We start from the raw sequence: 17,975 nt of genomic DNA on the forward strand, positions 1-17,975 counted from the left end.
TAAAAAAATAGTAATAATCAAAAGTGCTTCATACCACCCTAAGCCAATGTTGCTCCTTTTTTTTTCACCTTACTTTAGATGGCTCAGAAAACGGACACCTTCATTTTCTACGATCTGCTTAAAATTACATTTTGCTTTCATTCAGTTTTCTGAGCTAAACAGCAAGACAGTTAGATACATAACCATTCACAATTTTTTTGAGCAAAACAAATAAAATGATGAGTCTGAACTGTGTGTGTGATGGCACTGCAGTACGACAGTGTCCCTGAATATCCAAAAATACCAAACACAGTAGACTTTCCTAAGCTTTCCTAAGCATCTGCGTGTGTTCATAATGGTCCTACTCTTCTGTCAGAAATACTAAAACCAGATGTCTAAAGATCTGCCAAAGCAAAGCATTTGATCCAAGGGAGAAAGTGTCACCCGCAAAAAATTTTGATCAGTGCTTCTCTCAGTGACAATGTGTTGTTCACAACCGGGTAAGTACTGAACTAATGCAACGCAAAGCCCCGTATGAATACAGAGTGGTTGCAGTAAAGAGATTTCCAGGCAAGCCCTTGAGGAGTAACTGGTGCTGCTCCCCACCAACGTACTCACCAATAAATCCTTGGGAGATATTTTACTATTCCTCCTTCAAGAAGAAGACTAAACAGAAAGCACAAGGCCACACAAAACTGACTTCTCCGTGTCAATATAACAACCCTCCCCCTTCCATAATGCATGTGAGCCCGTGACGGTAAGCAGCAACCATGCATAGCAGTGAAGAGATTTCATCCGGAGCATCAGGAAAGTACACGATCCTTCTCGTAGAGCCCAGGAGGTTCTGCATCAGTGACAGCGAATACGACAGATACCTCTTCCTGTACTTGAATGTCCATTCATTTTGATGTGGGTTGTGTCTTTGTGTTCTCAATGGGAATTGTGTGCTGGTATGACAACATGAGGAGCAAAGTGTTTCTTGATTGCTGGAGCTCCTCAGGCCTGGAAACCAAAAGCTGATGCTCTTTCTCTGAGCAGCTCCCGGCACAAATGACAACTCCAACTCCCTGCAAATGAAGAAATCCTTCTTATGACACCAAATCCAGATACTCAGAGTTTATGTCAAGATTGGCTTGAATAGAATATCAAACATTCCTGACACTGGAATTGCCTCTATGCATCTGAAGCAGACTCTGGTGCCCTTGATGTTATGCATGTAGACCCTCAACACAGCTTAAAACACAGCTGGGACGTGCATTCCTGCTTATAGGTGTTTTATGTCTTAATACATTCAATACACCACTTTCCAGTCCAACAGAAACCTTTACCTAATTATTAGCTCCATTTCGAATTTTTCCCTCCTGATTTTAGTTTCCCATTTATCAAAGTTACAAACATTTAGCTCCTGCATGCATGATTAATTTGTAATTATTCTTGTCTCACCCCTCATGTAAACTGCAGTCATTTGTACCCAGACATCTCCTTCTCCATTTCTACTGCTCTCTGCAGACTTCAGTCAGAGAATCAATAACAGTAAGGGCCTAGTTCTGCTCCAAAACCAGGAGGCAAACTGCAACCAGTAGCAGTATAGTCAGACAATCCCCTTTAGAGGTTTTAACTGCATACGAATGTAATACAGACCATAAAACCCTCACCCTTCCAAGGCAACGACAGGCCAGAGAAGAAAGGAAGAGTTTTTTTCTCTTAATCCTCTTTCCTTACAACAGACTCAGCTATTCCAGAGAATAGCTTCCCGTCTGGGGCTTTCTCTCTGGGACCTTGACTTCTTTGGAAGTCCAAAGTCACAGCTCACAGGAGCTCACTTCAGCTGCATAAACTGAAGAGTCCAATGCCATCTGGGACATCCAAAGGTACCCATGACCTGCAGAAGAGCTATGTGCTGGAAGAGGAAGTAGAGACTATGCAAGATTGCACAGGACATCTCAGATCACACAGGCCCTCCAGGCCTACTCATTTGCTTTCTTTCCAGAGCTACCTGCCTCTCCTTTCCTACTGCTTCCTTAACTCTGCATGGCCCAGGCCACTTTTCTGAAACTCTTCTCCACAGGGACTTTATCGTGATTTTCAAAGCGGATTTCTAACATATGTTACCTTCTGGGGGCTCAAAGACTGGTGGATTCAAGCAATACATGTGATAGCCACGGTCACAGTCATCACAGAAGAGCAGCTGGTCCTGAGGCAGGGTTGTTGGAGAGACAGAGGGGGAAAGGGAGAGAAGGAGAGGAGAAGAGAGATAAAATGATGCACATTAGTCTCATGCCAAGATGAAAACATAAGCATGGTAATCAGCATTGCTCAACTAGGAGCAAGGAGCTGCAACATAGAGACTAAGGGGTTACTGGGAATGTAAAAGGATGTAAAAGACATCACATTTGTGGGTCCAGGATCAAGCACCATATTTCTGAGAGGCCACTGAGAGCCCTTCTCATCACAAAGACAGTTTGGAAATCTCTCTGAGATTTCTAACTGAAATCCTTCTCTTAGAAGATTAGACTCTTAAGACTCTCTACAATTCTCTTAGATTCTAACTGGGAAATCTCTGGGAGAACCAGAGGACTTTCTCTCCAAAGTGGCCTTATGATGCAGGACCAAAAGCTCTTAGGTCAGTACTGAGAGAAGAGGACTGGCTTCCCCGCTTTGCTGGGCTCCTGTGTTTCCTGTGAGATCAATGCTGGATCTCATTTTTTCAGAGGAATCCTTTCTCATCAAAAGCCTGGACTTTGCCAGTTATCAAAAACTTAACTGAGTAGCATATACTTTGTGAAGGAGATGTGAAAAATGTGACCCTACCTCATGGTCTGCAGCTCTTTCACACACTTTTGGGGATAAATCCTTCTCCAAAGTGCCCCTGGCTCCTAATACAGAACAGCTCCCTATTCTCAGATTTCCTCATTTACCACTAAAATTTCAGGCTTCAAATTCATTCTGCTGTAGGGAATGCAGCCTTAACTACTGCCTCCGAAGTTCTTCGGACATGGTCAGTTCTCCAGGTTTCTTACAGACTATCAAGAGCCCTTATCATTAGATTTTAACTGGAGGAAGAAAAAAAAAAAAAAAAAAAATGTTCAGCTGCAGACTCTGGGTCATGGTCTGGAAATCACTGGAAAAGGTGATTAGGTGACTCATGAGAGGCTCAGCCATCGCAATCCAAATGCTTCCATGTTTCCTGAATATTATATTTAAGATTAAAAAATCATGCCAACAGAGTAAATAAAATCTTGGACCGAAGAAACATACCTGTCATCTCTGGGATTATCACCCATTCAGATTTATTCCTGATTGTAATGTTAAAAACACTACTCTTATGCAGCTCCCTGCAACATGAGTGCATGGCCTCCAGCTAGTTTCTAATGAATGAGCACACCATCTTAAGCGGCCCTACTGGATACCCACGGTAATTTCAGCAGAGACCGGGTCGCTGAGAGGAGCCCATCCCTGCTCTCAGGAGTATCTCCTCCCAGGAGATGTAGGAAAGCAGCAGAAAGGCAATGACCCACAGCATTGCCACCTGCTTCTCAGGGGCGGGCACGGCAGCCCCTGGCTGTGACGCTTACTGGCACGAAAAGGTAAAAAAAAACTCACATCGTTCTCAGAGGTCCCACAAAGGCTGCAGGATTTGCACTCAATGCACTGCCACTGATAGGTTTTAACAGCCTCAGTCATGTTTGTGGTGAACTGCAGGCAGGTCGGGTGTCCTGAGGAAGATGGGAAACAACCGTCATTGTTAAGGCTCACTTACCCATCGTCAGCAAACCGGCATTATGTTTGGGAACAAAACGCACATGGACATGGACTGATCACAACATGGGCTGCAACTAACAGATACCAAAGAGGAAAGCAGGCATTAACCCTTTCGCTGCCGGGCACAAGAGAAAAATCAGAGTCATCCCCACCCTTTCCCCATTGGCAAAGCAGTTTTACTCAGAGCTCTTAAAAATGGTTTGGCTTTTTGTCTTTGGATTTGTTTTTTTAGATCGGGTTTAGGTTTCTTTGTTCATTTGTTTGTGCTTTTTGTTTGTTTTTGCTTCCTTGTTTTTTATTTTGATAGAAAACAAGAGAAAGGATGAAGTCGGAAACAAACCCAATTTTAGAGGGAGCCCATCCATCTTACTAGCAATTGGACTACAGCTTCAATGAGCGTTGTTTCAACCGGACCGAAGGACCTGGTGGAAATGAGGTTATTCTCCATTTCAGAACTTCCCTTCCTGGTGTCCAGATGGGCGAAGCAATTCTGTAAACTTTGCTTACATGGAAGCAGCAGCATACAGAGAAGAGGCAAGACAGGACGGAGGGATGCAGCTGTCAGGTTGTTTTTTTAAGAGCTCTGCCACTAAAGTTTGTTGGCACAGAAGAAACCAAACTGCACAGCTAACCTTCCAGGATCAAAACAAGAAACCAAAAGGAAAACACCCCAAGCCAACTCCACAACGAACTAAGTGAAAGGAATAAAGAAGGGAAAGCTAGCAGAACAGTCACATCTAATCGGGGAGGACAAACTGCCAGTTACAACCCCCGCCCCTACATGCGTGTCGACTCCAGCTTTGCAAAACAGCAGTATCACAGTAGCGGGGTCAGCAATGGGCTTTCTGGAGGGGAAAATACAAACAAACAAACAAACCAAAGGTAGGATCAGTGTTCCTTCTGCAAAACAAAACAAGAAAAATATACCTCTGAAATAAAGTGCTGTAGTCCCAAACCACCCCTATCTGGCTAAAGCAACCTCCTGCAATAAGCTATCGCTCGCCTGCTTGGAAAGCCCTGCATTTAGCATCCCTCTCTGGCACATACAAGCATTTGTACTGTGCAGAGTTGGGGCAGGGGAAACGGGACAGGACTATTCAATTGCTCACCTAAAGGCAGAGAATATCTAGAAATACAGGTATGCACATCCAACACTACTTCTAGAAACTTACACCACTGAGTGTGTGGGCTTTTTTCACCTCTAGCAGATCTGTTCTTAGAAAAGAGCCAGTGGGTAGAAAGCAATCTTTGCCACCTCCACCAGCCTAGGTGTCTTTTTAAAAATGGAGAAAAAAAAAAAAAAAAAAAAAAAAAAAAGCTGTTTCTCTGATAAGAAGAAAAGGCATGGCTACAGGAGACATGGGCATAGATGTACTGTCTTCATTACCAGACCTATCAGCGGTACTTTGCTGTGTTATCACATTACCCACCGCCAGCCTATAAGAAGCATCTATATTTTCCAGTTAGTGAAGCAAACAGTTGCTGAGAATTGCTGGGTAATGCAATAATGCTGTGGGAAATATATTTTCTTTATGTGCCCATGTTGTTACCAAGCGGTGGAACAAGGATTTTGGTTCTGCAGTTACATTTGCATGGTACTGATATGACAACCAAGCCCAGCAAAGAAATGTGTGTGTGTAAGTTATTAAGGGAATTGAACAGAAAATAAAGGAGATATTTAAGGAAGGAGGGACCAATGACATTGTTCATGTCGCTTTTTTAAGCCTTTGAGCAAAGTGTTTTGACAGTACCGATGAGCTCAGACCTGCTAAGAAGATCACTAACTCTTGGAGCCCTTGAAATGTCAGCACAAAACAGAAGTCAGATTTTACTGAGATTTACTGAGAACCAAGTCCAAACTGAAGTTCTGGGGACCCTGAAGTCACAACTGTCCAGAAGTCAATTCCGTGACACAAGACCTTTTCTGGCTGAGAAGACCTCATATAATTTCTGATGCTACCAAACTAGAAAACCTGACATGACAGTGAAACGATCTCCCAGATCTGATTTACAGCAAATGCAGAACCTCATTTCAACACCAGTAAATAGAACAAATAGGCCACACTACACAGCAGGGAGGGATTCATCCCTACAGATGCAAGTCGGCATCCAGAAAGGTTGTGAAGTGCTGGAATATATCAAAGAAAACAACTCGTAGAGGGGTGCAAGTTAATCAGTTAAATAGCTTCAGTCACATTTGAAAAGAAACAGATATGGAATCAAACTTATAAATAAATCAAACTTTATTTATCAAACTCAATAAATAAATCAAAGTTAAATGCCTACATGCATTCATGTGCTCACTTGCCTGCATACTCCTATTGCTCATTGCAGACTCCAGCTAGAGCCTATCCCTTTCTCACACAACATGAAGGTCAGGTTCTGTTCACTGCTTTCTCTCTGTCCCTTCACAGTCATTCCTGTTCCCTTCCAGCTATTAGTCTTGACTCTCTAGTTCCTCGCTTGCCTCAGAAACACCTTGCACAATTTCTGCACATCTCATATCAGTGGTGCCCCACCCTGGAAGTGATACATCCAATTTTGTAGAGCCTTTCTTAAGAACCGCACCCACCCCAAGCCTAAAAGGAGCAGGGTGTTGTGAGCTGAGTATTCCCTAGAAAATATTATTAGTGGAGTGAGGGCCACCGTGGCTTCTTTTCAGAAGCAAAGAGAATATTTTGCAGAACATACTAACTTACTTCTTTGGTCTCTCTCTCCAAATGCTGTGACTACAAAGAAGTCTGAAAAAAGTGGCCACAGACATGTCTGCATAGCCATAGACCACTCGCTGTTAGCCCAGGACCCATTACTTGTCCAAAGCAAAAGGAACACTTCATGGACATCTCCTTCTTTAGCCTCCAAGTCAGATCCTCTTTCACATTAAACATGCCATGTGGTACCATGGCCCCAACCTAATGAAGTTGGAAAGACTATTTTTATTTATGCCAGCAGCTTGATAAGTTACTGCAGTGTATGGCAAGCATGCCAGTAGACACTTAAGACATTAAAATCCTTTTTTTCTGCCCTGCTTGCTCTCCTTCATCATCATCCCTCTGTTTTCCTGTTACGTTGGTTGAAAAAGCAGTGTTTTCCATAAGCTATCAGAAAATTCACATCCAAGGCTTCCTGGAGTTGTATCAGTGAGCACCATCCTTGCTCCACATCACAGCATTCCCTCTGTGGTGGAATACCGGAGGAAAAAGCCCTGTAGCTTCACACAACATAACTTCTGTTGCTAGATCTGAACTCATTTAAAAAATATAAAGGTTAGTTCAGCTTGTGAACAATTTTACTTCACACAAAGAGCAGTCAAAAATGAGGTTCCAGTTACAAATACTATGGAAGTGCACAAGCCCAAGAGCTGGAAAGGCTTTTTCACTTACTTTCATCAGTTATTTGGTCAGGATGAAAAAAAAAAAATACTACTATTTTGATAATCTTGTGATAAATTGCATTCAATATGTTAAGGTGTGCTGCAGAGAGTCTGCAGCAGGATTGTGGTTAATTATTTAGGTGGTGCCTCAGCCCTGGCAAACTCCCGATCACTCTCACATGTCTGTATCAGCTCTGCGGATCTAACAGAAGGCAGAAGTAACACATATTTATGGTGTCACTGAAGTCAATAGACAGACCTCTAAAATACATCCAGGGAGTAGTTCTGCTGAAGGAGAAGGTGATATGTTAACATCGACAGTTTCTAATCTACCATAACTATTCTCTACCTAAACTTTTGCTATGCTGCAATAGCTATAAACAACAGAAACAATAAAACTTGCAGCGAGCAGGTTTCCAACAGCTCATCCCTTTGTCTTCAAGCAATATTTTAAAGTATAGATCAGCCCTGAATGCTCCCCCATCTCTGTCAAAACTCTCATCTGGATCTGAACCCTGTGACTGAGACAATATTTTACAGTGACATCCATGTTTCACATGCCGCTGGCTTTAATTGTACACTGTGTCCACTGGACATCTGATCTGAGGAGTGGGGGGCGAAAGCATTTCAGCCACCATTTTGTGACTCCTGCGTGCGGCGCACTTGCAGGCTGATGGTACAGAGAATTTAAACAGAAATACCCTAAAAAAAATCTAAAAATCTCTTCTGCTTACGCTGGCTGTGTAACACTAAAGACCAAAACTGACATTAAAGGGCAGGAGCAATCTGCTGCTCCCAGGCGCTCTGTGACCAGCGAAGGCCTGCGAATGGCTCATTAGTGCTTCTTCAATAATGGATTCTGCATCACAAGATTAATTGCAGCCATGTGCTCTGTCACACCCGCCACAGACTATTTAAGTTAACAATCCAATCAATAACCTTTTTCAAACAAAGGCAGAGATTATCTTGAGGGGAAAAAATAAGCAAAGAGTCCTTTTTGAAAAAACAAATGTGAAATTATTTATACAGAGCAAAAGGAATTTTCACCCAGTTCCCAATTCCTTCCTTTATCTTCACTGTGTAGTCATAGGCTTTTTAATCAATAGCATAATGAAAACCCACAGGGCTCCTGGCTATATCATGTCAGAATTTATTCCATAAACTATTCAGGTCTTTAAACAGCCATAAATACATATTACAGATATAACGACACAGGAACCCCATCCAAACATGCATGCACAGAAACTGCAAAATTTCCTCTTCGTAAGACTGGATAAGCATTACTATGACCACTGCCATCATCAGACAGAATTATTAGTGTTATTCATAAAAAAAAAGAAGGGAAAAGTAACTTGTAATTCTATTAAGGGATATGTTTTTACGGTTGTGATATAAAACTGTAGCCCTACATTGTCCATCTGAAAATGCAGTTCAGCATGCTTACAGATATCTGGTGTCAACAACCCCACACATTCAAAAACTCTGAGCCAAGTTTGCCAATCAGTAGATTATTAAAAGTACGTTTTATTTGCATTTTAATTCTTGAGCCTTTTAGGGTTACTCTTTGAAAGGTTCCCAAGCAAATAGAAGGATTAGAGAAGGTCGTTAAAAAAGCAAGCCATCCAACCAAACCAAAAGGCTGCCAGAATCCCAGGGCTCCAGGAGCTGCAGCTCTGACAAACAGACCAAGCATTTCTAAGGGGTGAGGACACAGAGCTCTTGGCATTTTCCTGGCCCTTCCCGTCTGGCAACACCGAGGCACTGTGATGCAGGGACATATGCCTGCCTGCTCGAGTGCAAGTGTTCATAAACAGAAGTTTTTGGAAGTGTGTGTAGGGTGAGGATCCAGTGCACCAACTGCCTTGCTACTTCTGTGATTTGGGGAAGCCGGAGTACTTCATGCAGAAAAATGTAACAGGCTTCCCTGAGGCCATGGCAGGGGCGGGCACCAGAAGCTGCAGATGAGGAGCTCCAGCCTCCCCCTCTTCAGAGCTGAGCCCTGCTGAACTCAGCCTTTTAAGAAAAACAAGCAAACAAGAAACAAAGGAAGCCTCACTCACAGGCACCATTGGGTTTCACTACTAAGGCATAAGAGAGGAGAGGAAGTATTGCCAATGTGAATTTCTACATGGAAATGAGCAAACCTGGCTGATTCCCCCAGTGTCCAAGGCTTCATGACCTGGTGCTGCGGGCGCTGCTACGGAGGTGAGTCCAAAAGGACTCAGGGGCCTTGCTTCATAGATTGGTCTGTCTGATTTGGTGCAAGACCAACTTTCCTCTACTCTAATATGCTGCAATATGCCAGTAATTGTGGAAGAATTAACTCCTTTAATAATTGATGGAGCTCTGAAACCATTCAGCTGTGGCAGAGCTTCTAGCTCCTATCACTTCATTTCCTGGCCCTGGAGCCTTCCTACCCGGTGTGGACAGGGCTGGAAAGGAGCGGGCCCGAGCACGGGGCACACCGCTGCATCTGCACGCGGGAGGCATTGCATCGCTCCTCGGTGCCCATTCCAGCAAAAACAGGCACATAAATTACAGACAGCTCAAATATTCAGCACTGGTAGGAGAGAACCTGCTTTAATTGCCCACCCAAGAGACAAATAAAACCCCTGTGCAAAAGATACTGGGTAGGTCTCAGCCTCAGTTAGGCAGGTATAATTGGAGTCAATGGGAACGGAAAGCAGACAAGCCTGGCGTTTGAAAGTGATTACACCAGAGATCTTGATGAAGTTAAAAAACATTTCTGTGTGCTGAAGGCAGCAGTTCCCACTGCAGTCCCCTGCTGTTGCTTTGGCCATGCAAACACCAAAGGGCACAGCAAGAGCAAGGTCCTACCACAACACCCTGCATCTTGGGGAAGCGGCTGGAAAATTTCTCAGCCTTGGCTGAGAGTTGGGCACCAGTTTCCCCATGCAACTCTCTCCTAGCTCTGACTACACAATACCACCACATAAAATGCTGGTAAGCATCGAGAACATCCACTGGGACAAAGAAACTTGACTACAAGGGTGTCAGGAGGAAAGCTGGGTGCAATGCCGGCACATGTGCCTAAACAAAACGAAGGCACCATGCACATCCAGGCACAGCCGGGCCCGCAGAGATTAGCTGAGGCCAGGATGGAGCAATTGTGTCTGGCACAGGGCAGCAGGAGGCACTGGGTGGGAGCTGGGAATGACCTCTATAGGGCACACACATTGAGGAGCAGGAGTGAGGTATGCAAGTCATCCTGAAGGTGTGGTAATCCAGCTGAGTTACCCCACAGCACCCTATCAGTAGTATGTGCCACAAATCTTACAGGAAAACTATTTGAAAAGAGCCTCCCCACGCTGCAAAGCTGCTGGTGGGGCAGAGCTGCAGGCACTCGGCTCCTACCTGAGGGACTTTGCTCTGCTTGGTGCAGAGAGGCTGCGATAAGGCAGAAGCCATGCAGCAAACTCTGCACCTTTGCAACCCAGAGGGTCAGAAACGGACCCCATGCCTAACCCCGAAGGAAATACCTCGTGCCCGCTGTGACCCACCAGACAGCTCCGCTCCCTCCTGCTCCACACTGGTCCCTGTCAGACACCGTTGGCTGCCAGACAAAATGGCTATTTCTTCCCTGAGAAGCATAATGTGGAAGCACTCAAATAACCTCACAGCGAAGCATCAGCTCGTTAATGCACTGGTAAGTCATGCCAGCGCTGTACGATTCCTGGGGGTGAATTAGGTCAGAGTGACCTCCCGAAAACCCACCAGGCTGCAGCACCGCGCAGCTTCATGGGTAACGATCTGCTAATTGCCAGGAGGCACTTGGGCTGCTTACCAACACCAACAGGAAGGAAACCTGCCTGCAGGCACTGCACGGCCTCCATATGCCAGGGACGCAGCTTCTAATAACGAGAATAAACCCATTTATAAAGCACAAACTGGCCGGGAACCCTGGCAATGAAGGCGAGCGCTGCCCAGCAGGTAGGCCTAGCGGGGACGGCCGCCGGAGGCGTTCCCAGCCGGGCAGCCCGTGCCATGCGGGGCAGGTTTGTGCTCGGCTGTGAAGAGAAGCAGGGGTGAGGTAGATGAGATGAAAATGTGGGAGCGGGAGGGAGGAAGGCCGCTCATCCGGACAAGATGAATCACCGCAACCTGGAAAGCCAACATCCCCTTTTTGCCTGGGGGACGTTTTCGTTACCCTTCAACAAACTGCAGTGGAAAAAAACTCAGAGGCAGCTCCGACCTCGTCGCTATGCGCTGCGGGCTCCCCGGCCCGGCCAGCTCACACACCACAGAGCTTTCAATCAACTGGCAGGCTCACTAAACCCTTTCAAAATGAGCAACCAAGCAAAAATACTTGGTCATAAACACTAAAAATAGGAGTGGAGGATTGGGTTTTGTTTTGCTTTTTAACTTGGTGAAGCCAGTTCTTCCTAGTGCATTAAATCCACCTCCCTGGCAGCCCATTTAGAACATCTCCTCCCCCCTGGGAGAGCCAAAATCTCCCGCTATAATGAGAGGAGCAGGGTGCTATTTAAAATGCTAGGGAAACAGCAGCCTGAATAGCCTTCTACTAGAGCATTGCATGAAAAACTCCATTAAGCCTCCCCCCATAAAGCAAGATATAAGCTCTGCCCCTCCTCCCCTTCCTTTAAGCCGAACAAGGACTCTGCTACCTGCTTGAAACCTTCAGCCCCAACTGCTGATGAGACACCTGGTCCTTCCTCAGTATTCCTGGTGTTAAATGGCTCCTTGGCACAACCTGGGAGCAGCACGTTTGCAGGGACAGTCGGTGCTGCCCAGCACACCATATTCTCGAGGCGGCACCTGCGGAGACCAGTTGCAGTCCTCCCCAGGCACCACGGGCTTTGAGGAGAACTTCAGGGGTGACTTCAGCCATGTGCTGCTAAGAGCCACTGCCCATTGGAAATAGGGCAGGCTGGGTTAACAGGTGAGTTAAACCTCCTTTAACAGGTGAATTAAAAGAGGGGATGGGAGAGCTGAAAAGGAGAGTGGTACTGGTCTCTGAACAAACTTTCTCTCTAGAATGATTGAAGAGCAATTCTAGGTTAATTCACTACCAGGATGGTTCCAGGAATTTCAAATCAAATGGCAAACTCCAGAGAAAAAATATATATATTTTTTTTTAATATTAAATACAATTAACTATGCAGAAGACACCATGCCATTGCATAGACAGTGACCTCATGGTGATTGCATGAGGTAACTATGTACCATCCAGGTAAAGAAATTCAGCATATGATGAGTAGATGGTTGATAACCCACACGAACACACCACAAATGCAAGAAGTCTGACTTTCCCACACGAGCATAATTTACTGTTGCTAATGCAGTTGTATGATTGTATATTCAGACATAACTAGGACTGCCTCACTTAACTAAACACAATTTAAAGCAAGCTACTTCAGTCCCCCATTGATTTAAAGCTCTTTCAGCTACAGAATAGGCAGCAGAGGTTTTTTTAAACAAACTCTCCATTGTTTGCAATGCAGTGTTAGAAGCTGGAAAAATCCCACCGAATACTGATTTTTCCCTTCTCCATTTGCTAAACCTTCTGTTTGGTTAGGAATTTTTAAGCTCCAATGGAGATTTCATCAACATGGCAGCCAGTTTTCACTTCCCCATCAAAATGCCAGCAACATCAATACCGAGGGAAGTAGCAGCTCACTACATGCTGCAGAGCATTGGTACATGCCCACTATGTGAAAAAGGCTGTGACAACTATGAGTTTACTTTCTAAAAAATGCAATTCCAGGCTGATCTAAATATCTGAGTAAATACCTGAATTTGAACAAAGTGCTTTTTGTCAAAAGAAAATCTGAGGTGTTAAAGGGTTAAGAAACAGCAGAGGCAGAAACAGATTTTTCAGAAAGGGTGAGACATTTTGTGCCAGAATTTTACAAACAAAAAGCTTTACTTTCATTTTGGAACAGTACCTTGCTTTAAAAGTGAGCTCCATTTAATTGTTTTTAAGAGAGGAAAAAATACTCACAAACGAAATGTTTCATTCAAGTCAGAGCCCACTTGGCAGTGGGAAAGGAAGGAAAAGGGTCATTCCATTCAGAAAAATAGAACTCATTTAGTTTTGAATCAAACCAAAATCATTTCTCCTCACCACGGCACTTTTCAATTCAGTCATTTCAACAGCCCTTTTGAGTCACTTTGTAACAAAATAATGCCAGAGACTCCAAAACAGTAGGATTTTTTTGTTTTGTTTTTAAGTAGAAAAAGACCAGATAAAAATCCATCATTTGTTTTTGTGGACATTAGATTAAAAAAGCCCAGGTGCAGAGCACTCTTTAACCTGTAACAAGTGAGCAGCATTGCTTTTACCTACACAACCCGTATTTCATAACAGCTAAGTATCACTTCCGATGAAACAAGAAATTAGCTAGTTCCACTGCAGTGGACACAAGTGTCCCTCATTAAACAGTTCACTCGTCCTGTTCCTTTTCAGCACCAGAGGAATTGCTTAATAGAGGCTATATGAAAGTAGAACATTATTCTATTTAATGCCAGAAAATGATCTTCCACAGTACTACTGGGATCTGTTCAGTCCTCTGCCCCTGCTCTGAGCTGGCTGCTGTGCTGGCTAGCAGGACTGCTGCTTGCTGATTCTGGCAAGGGGGCTGGGAAGTCCTCTCCTGCATTGCTGGTCTGACCTGGGCACCTTTCACAGCTACTGAGGGCGTTCATCACCTGCAACATTCACTACGAGGTGGCATCCACTTACCCAAGAGCTCCCTGGCAATTCTCAGTGACAGCTGCACTGAGCCTAATCAGGACTAGCTCTTTTCAACATAAATCCAGGCGCAAGCTCCTAAACAATCACAGAGGAATCTAATGGGTGTATACATCATTAGGAGATTCCCCTACATTTTCTTCTATCACATCTGTAAATACCTGTAAAATCTCATCCTTAACAGAAGTGAGAATGTGGTCTTGGTGAGCTGAATAAGGAAGAGGCTGACCTGGCCTTGCAAGGGAACTGAAGCTCCCTAGCCCAGGGAAGATCCTCTTCTCCAGGTGAAGGAACACTAAGGCTCTGAACCATCTGGATGGCTGAAGAGTACAACAGCAATCTGAATTGAACCCAGAGAGTGGTTGTGGATAGTTAATAACTCTCCTAAGCCTCCAGGCTGATGGGCATATTCAGAGATGCCAGCCGAGTCCCTGCGTGTCTTCCTGAGAAGAGCTGGGACCTTCTTTAAGAAGCCCAAGCCCAGGTATCCCAGCAATGGACGAGGCTTCTGAGCCAAGACACAGTTGCAGAATCCACTGCATGCTAAAATGAGTTGTTGAGCCTGAGGAAAGGGCTGGAAAGACTGTAGTGCAGGTTAACAGATTTAAGCCACTCCCAACAGAGCACTGATGTGAAGCAACCATGATTTGCACCAACAGTGGAAAGTGAATTTCTCAAACATAGGCTCAAAAACACCCTATGTAAATTCCACCATACAATGTGCTACATGAACTGGAAAGCTAAGGCTGTCTTATGCTAAAATAAAAGTACCCCTCCAGTGACAGCATAGCTTCCAGCTGCTTCCCATCTAGGGATTTCCTCTCAACTTGAGAGTTGGCTTCGGTACTGGCCCCTGAATTCATCATAAGAAGGAGTTAATGGCTGTTGGTACATGAAAGAAATCTAAATTAGTAAGTTAAGTCTTCAGCAATGCTTGACAAAACTCACTCCAGCATTATTTAAAATTTCTGCTCTGATTAAAAACAAGATGGCTGTATCTGAAAGATTTGGTCATGCTCTTTCTCTTCCTGCAACCCACAATGAGCATCCCCAACACCAGGCCACTAACAGCAAAGACTGAAGAACTGTAATAAGAAGGGACTTCAGCCCAAGTGAAGAATGACTCTTAATAATTGTGCAGTTCTGGAGATAAACTAGAAGGTCTTACTGAGAATTTGTGTTGGAAGATTAACAGCACTGAGAAACAAAATGTCACTCTTTGAAGAAAAACACTCAGCATAAGACATTAAAGGGAAGTTACACCTGTTCCTGTTCAAGATGGATCAGCTGGGCTCCCAAAGAGGACAAACCCTTCTGCAAGCTCTCCAGAGCAGCTGCCTCTCTCCAGCAGGTAGCAGTAGTTCTGAGAGCTTCAGCCCACCACCTAGCTTTCAGTGTTCAAAGTATATTGCCTTTTCCATAACACTGAAATATTTGGTTTGTAGGCTATGCAGAGCTACTACAGCTATCTTAGACAACATCAAATAAAGTTGTTTCTAGTTATATCCTGGGTGGCAATGACAGCAACAACAAACACTTCAGAAATCTGTACTTTTTAAAGGTAAATGCCGTGCTTCTCCCATCATGGTGCACACATCATGGCATCACGAAGAATTATTGAATACAGGAACAAAAGTTCATCACATAACAGATATAATACTTTTTTTTCTAGATACACAGCAAGAGCATACACTGAAACAGCAAAAAAAAACGCAGTCAGGTTTTAAAAAATATACTGGTGAAATTAAGATGCCACAGATGGATGGCTCTCAGCTTTACTCATTAAAATCAAAGATAGAACTAAACTGTTACAAGTGCCCAGCTTTGGTGGAACAAAGGAAATACAATTTTACAACAATTTCCAAGGGACAACAAAGATTATAACACATCAGGCCACAATTTTGACAGGCTCAGCCAAAGCAGAGGGCTGAGAAGTCAATGCTTGTATGCGCTCTTGTTTATGCATGAGGTAGTGGGTGTCCTACTGATCCATCTTCAACACTAGGGGTGGGATGGGGAACTGAAAAGGCTATGTCACCGAAACCAGTGCAGTGTACTAGCTCAGGTCAAAGCAAAGAAGCCAATTCCATTGTCAGTTTACTCAGAAAACTCAGGACTGCAGCTCTCGGCTTTGTCAGCCTTCGGCTAAACCTCATCCCAGGGGGCCGTGGCTGTGGGGACACCCAGCAGCTGCAGCAGGGTTGGTGAGCACTTTTACTTCCCCCTTCTGCCGCACCTGATTCTCACCAGCAAGAACCCTTCTCCATACAGGAAAATATGCCAACTTCCTAGCCAGCATAACAAAGAAATCAGCTCTGGGGATGACAGAACAGTGCTATTTTTTTCTGTCCAGATAATTTCTGTAGAATTAAAACTTTCCTTTATAACATTTATATTTCCTGGCCTATGGAGAGATGGGGAGAGAGAGAGAGAGAGGGAGGGAGGAAATAAACAAAAAGCACAAAAACATTTGAAGTAAGACCTATGCAGAGTTGTTCTGTGGAGTCTGACAGCCTGTAGCAATAGCTCCGCTGTGGTGGGAAGGATCCCATTCATCCAAACAAGGTGTTGACAGCCATCCATAAAGGCCAGTTTCAATGTACCCTTTCACTCCTGGTTACCTTAGCAGAAATGCTTAGCTCTGCTCTGTGTATCCATCACACCGAGAACAATGAATGTGACAACTGAGTTAAGAGTGGGAGATGACCTATTGAACAAGAAAAGTGCTCTGATGCCATGAGCTGCTTCCTTCCTTCATTTTTTCAACTTTCCTTTCTTTGATTTGTCACCATTTGTCCAGCTCTGCCCTCAGTCCAACCTCCATCTGGGTCTCTCTGTCCTGTGCAGCACAGCAGAAAGCTCAAGAGGAGCTAGAAGAAGAACAAAAGCAGCAATGGCCAGGGGCTCAGAATCTGTCACCACACATCCTCCCTACCAACACTGCCTTAGGGCAGGAAGATTGCATGCCCCCATCAAGTCCCTTTGGAAAAGTAGTTCTGTAGGCATACAGTTTAGATTATTGTAAGAATATCTGAGAGCAAATCACAGAAAGGAAACTGGAAGTTGCTAGGAGCAGCTTTAAAACTAGCAACATCAGCATGCACTCTTCAGGAAGCATCACAGCTACCTTCTCAGCACGGCTCAGAAATACAGCTGGCACCTTATCCCACCTCCTCAGCTGTCTCTGGCCCCCCACGTCCAAACTGTGCAAAAGAAAGAAAGACCTTTTTAGCTGCAGAACGGCTCAGGACAAGCCAGCGAGCAGCCCACAAGCTGCTCTACCAGATCCTAAAGAAGTTTCCAAGAGCCACAGTGATGGGACAGCAAGGGTAGCAGAAATGCATTTTGGATTCCTCCTCCCTTCAGTAAATCTGCAAAGGGCCTTGCACAGGTAAAGATAAGGTCTGAAGGTAGGCAGTGAAGTTTTCAAGTCATGTTCTGGCCAGCTGAGTGAAGAGACAAAACGCTAATGGAAAGTAAGATTACACATGTGAAAAATAAAACTTCACAGGAAATAGCTAACTCTGCTGTAAAGACACACTCTGAGACAGAAATGTTACAAATCATGAAGGTAGGAGTTCATGTTCGACAATTCTTAGGGGTTTACTATAATTTCTATATTGCCTTATTGGATTCATTTCTGCTGTGTTCTTTAGGACTTATTTGTTGTTTGATCTGCTGTGTTTTTATTCCCCACTACTCTAAAGGCTCTGTACCCACATCAGAAGATCTCTTAAAAACTACATCCCTGCTGCTATTTTTGCAAGCAGCTGCCAAAATGAAAAGGCCCATCTATAGCCACTACTGGTAGCAGAGCAATCAATGGTAAGGCAGAGGAAAAACAACAGAACTTCATAAAAATGACAGCAGGTCTATTAGGGAAGAGGAAACATGGCTTTTCTCAAAAAGAGGGCATCTAATCTGAAACAGTATTTCCTCCTTCTCTTCCCATCCTATACAACCACACTACTAATCTTAGATGTGTAAAGGGAAAGGGAGGTTTCATGCCTGCACTGTGAAATGCAGCAAAGGGAACCACAGCTTTGGCTCTGGCAGGCAGTCACTCCAGTGACTGGATTAGAAGTGTCATAGGTAGGGTTGCGGCTCCATAAGGCGATGTCACTAAAA

At 44.3% G+C, this 17,975-nt stretch overlaps 1 protein-coding gene across 6 annotated transcripts in view; it reads right to left on the minus strand.

Annotated features, from left to right (window-relative positions):
* Positions 1 to 663: 663 nt before the first annotated feature.
* The window catches only part of DPF3 (double PHD fingers 3), a 159,602-nt gene continuing 142,290 nt past the window's right edge, over positions 664 to 17,975 (minus strand). For all 6 annotated transcript variants that reach the window (XM_084521369.1, XM_084521367.1, XM_084521368.1 and 3 more), the window contains 3 exons: positions 3,583 to 3,695; positions 2,092 to 2,173; positions 664 to 1,046 (listed from right to left, as the gene is read on the minus strand). In XM_084521369.1, coding sequence (XP_084377495.1) covers positions 976 to 1,046; positions 2,092 to 2,173; positions 3,583 to 3,695 — 266 coding nt within the window. In that variant the 3' untranslated portion in view covers positions 664 to 975. The remainder of the gene's footprint in view (positions 1,047 to 2,091; positions 2,174 to 3,582; positions 3,696 to 17,975) is intronic.

The sequence above is a fragment of the Aythya ferina genome (assembly GCF_964211825.1).
Source record: "Aythya ferina genome assembly, chromosome: 5".
Classification (NCBI taxonomy): Eukaryota; Metazoa; Chordata; class Aves; order Anseriformes; family Anatidae; genus Aythya; species Aythya ferina.